Source organism: Plasmodium reichenowi, chromosome 13, assembly GCF_001601855.1.
Source record: "Plasmodium reichenowi strain SY57 chromosome 13, whole genome shotgun sequence".
In the NCBI taxonomy this organism is placed as follows: Eukaryota; Apicomplexa; class Aconoidasida; order Haemosporida; family Plasmodiidae; genus Plasmodium; species Plasmodium reichenowi.
Window position 1 is genome coordinate 1882528 of NC_033658.1, and position 3121 is coordinate 1885648.

At 17.1% G+C, this 3121-nt stretch overlaps 2 protein-coding genes across 2 annotated transcripts; one reads left to right on the forward strand and one right to left on the reverse strand.

Annotated features, from left to right (window-relative positions):
* Nucleotides 1-488: 488 nt before the first annotated feature.
* On the forward strand, nt 489-1811 carry PRSY57_1348800 (nucleolar preribosomal associated cytoplasmic ATPase, putative; the record flags this gene model as incomplete). The annotated part of the gene is made up of 1 exon (XM_012909412.2): nt 489-1811. The coding sequence occupies one exon, from the start codon at nt 489-491 to the stop codon at nt 1809-1811; it is 1323 nt and encodes a 440-aa protein (XP_012764866.2).
* A 617-nt stretch (nt 1812-2428) lies between these two features.
* On the reverse strand, nt 2429-2980 carry PRSY57_1348900 (hypothetical protein; the record flags this gene model as incomplete). Its single annotated transcript, XM_020115210.1, has 1 exon — nt 2429-2980. The coding sequence occupies one exon, from the start codon at nt 2978-2980 to the stop codon at nt 2429-2431; it is 552 nt and encodes a 183-aa protein (XP_019970133.1).
* Nucleotides 2981-3121: the final 141 nt, after the last annotated feature.

Sequence of the window (3121 nt, forward strand, 5' to 3'; positions counted from 1 at the left end):
GTTTTTATAGAACATTCATATGATAATACTATACATATTATATATATATATATATATATATATTTTTTTTTTTTTTTTTTTTTTTTTTTTTTTTTCTTGATCATATAAAAATGAAACATATAGTTTTAATAAAAAAAAAAGAAAAAAAAAATTAAATATTATATATTTAAAAAATTTAAGATAGCTTATTTTAATTATTTTATTTTTTATTCAAAAAAAAATATAATATGTATATTATATATATATAATTAAAATAAGAAAGAATTTATTATTAGATATTTTTTTATAAATATCAATTTAAATATAAAGAATAAAAATATTTGTTTATATATTAAATAATTTTTTGGTCCAGAAAAAAGAGATTGATAAGGATAAATATTAATAAATATAATATATATATATATATATATATATATATGTACCAAACGTATAAGACTTTATTTTTTTTTTTTTTTTGATGTGATTCTTATTTTCCTTTTTGTTTTATGATGAAGTATGGACAAGTTGTGGTCGGTCCTGCGGGTAGTGGGAAGAGCAATTATTGTAAAATGATGAAAGAATTTATGAAAATAAAAAAACGTAATTGTTATGTAGTAAATTTGGATAGTGCATGTGAAGAATATTATTATGAAAGAAAGAAGAAGCCTATAAATACAACATCTAATATAGAGAAAGAATTAAATGATTATTATGATACGATATATGATATAGATATAAGAAATTATGTAGAAGTAAATAATTTAATGGAAGAACAACATTTAGGGCCTAATTGTGCTTTATTAAGAAGTGTAGAAATATTATATGAGAATTCATATTTATTAGAAGATGAGTTAAATAATTATGATGATGATGATAATTATTTTATTATAGATACGCCTGGACAAATTGAATTGTATACCCATACAGATTATTTTAAAAAAATTTTAAATATATTTACTGAACAAAATATAAGATTAATTATTGTTTTTTTAATAGATATTTCATTTATTAGTTCTAATACAAAACTTTTATGTGCTTATCTTACTAGTTTATCCACTATGATAAATTTTGAGCTACCACATATTAATATATTAACCAAATGTGATTTATTAATTAGTAAGAATTATTATCATGAATTTAATAATTTTAAAAATCGAAATAACTTCTTTTATCAAAAACAGTTATATAAAAAAATAAATCAAAAATTAATATATTATAAAAAACAAGGAACATATCAAAAGAATAATTCAGAAGAAAATAATTTTTATAATAATAACCATAATTTACATCATGTGAAAAATAATTATCATAATTTAAATTTAACTAATCAAAAAAACAATCAAAATAATGATGAAGATGATGATAAATCATTTCTTGAAGAAATCGAATTTATTAATAATACTAAAACATTTAAAGATGAATTTGTATTATGGTCAGATGTTGAAAATACAAGTGTATCAAGTTATTCTTCATTTAATTCTAATCAAAAAGAAAATAACTATTCCATTTATAATTCTTCAGATGAACAAAAAAGTGCTATATCGGATGAATGTGAAGAAAGTATATATAAAAAAAATTATGATAAATTAAATGATATCCTTTCCTTAGATCCTCATGATATAATAATTACGGCAAATAAATGCATGTCAAGAAAATATTATAAATTAAATAATGCTTTTGCAAATATAATAGAAGATTTTAATTTAGTTTCCTTTTTACCCTTAAATATATATGACGATGATAATGTAGATTTTATTATTAATTCGATAGATATGATAATACAATATGGAGAGGACAAGGATGTCAATGATAATTATGACATGTTTTCTTGAATTAAGCACAACAAAAAAAAAAAAAAATGATCTCCATGCATATAAATATTGATATATATGTAAACACAAACATATACACACATATATATATATATATATATATATATATATATATATATATATATATATATATATATTTATATATTTATATTTTTTTGTACAAACCTTATTACATTTTAAAGATAATATTAAGAACAATTTATTATTTACTTTATGTTATTTTTTACATATGTGTATATATATATATATATATATATATATATATATATATATTTATATATTTATATTTTTTTGTACAAACCTTATTACATTTTAAAGATAATATTAAGAACAATTTATTATTTACTTTATGTTATTTTTTACATATGTATATATATATATATATATATATATATATATATATATATATATTTATTTATTTATTTATTTATTTATTTAAAAACCTAAAAAAAAATTATATGTTCATTCTAATTAATTATTTTTTTTTTTCATTTATACCGTAGCTGTTTATCAAAAACACTTACCAGTATATATACATATATTATTGATAAAATACGTTTATTTTTTCACAAAAAAAAAAAAAAAAAATTAAATATTAAAATATATATACATATATATCACATTTCGTTGCCCCGTATATTCAGGTTTCTAATATTATATGGATGGACACCCAATATTCCCATATATTTATTTAATAAATATTTTGTTACTTCTGAAAATACTACATTAATATCTTCAAAAAATTGTCCTTCAATATTTATAACAACAATATTATCTTCTATTCTTATTAATTCTAGTATACTATGTTCTGTAAAATAATATGGATAATCTTTTTTAAAAATTTCTATGTCTTTTTTTACCTCATCAAAGGTTGGTATATAATTATATTTATTTCGAAAAATGTTCGAATTATTTATAAATGGTTGTTTCTTCTCATCATCATTACTATCAAATAATTTATTACTTCTGTTTTTAGTAAATTCCTTTTTTTTATAAACAAAATTATTATTATTATAAGCAATATTTTTTAAAGAATTGTGTTGTACTATAAAAAATATACAAGATGAGGGATTTCTATGACCATAAAGTACTTTATTTCTCTTCAATAAATAACAATATGATAAAAATATTTTGTATAAAAAAAGGAAGTCTAAAAATATAAATTTCATTTTTTTTTTTTCTTTTTTATTCTCACAAAAAAAAAAAAAAAATACTGTCACCCCTATAACTCAAGGATCACATAAATATATATATATATATATATATATATGTAATCTATAAAAAAAATTTTAAAAAATTTTTTAAAAAAA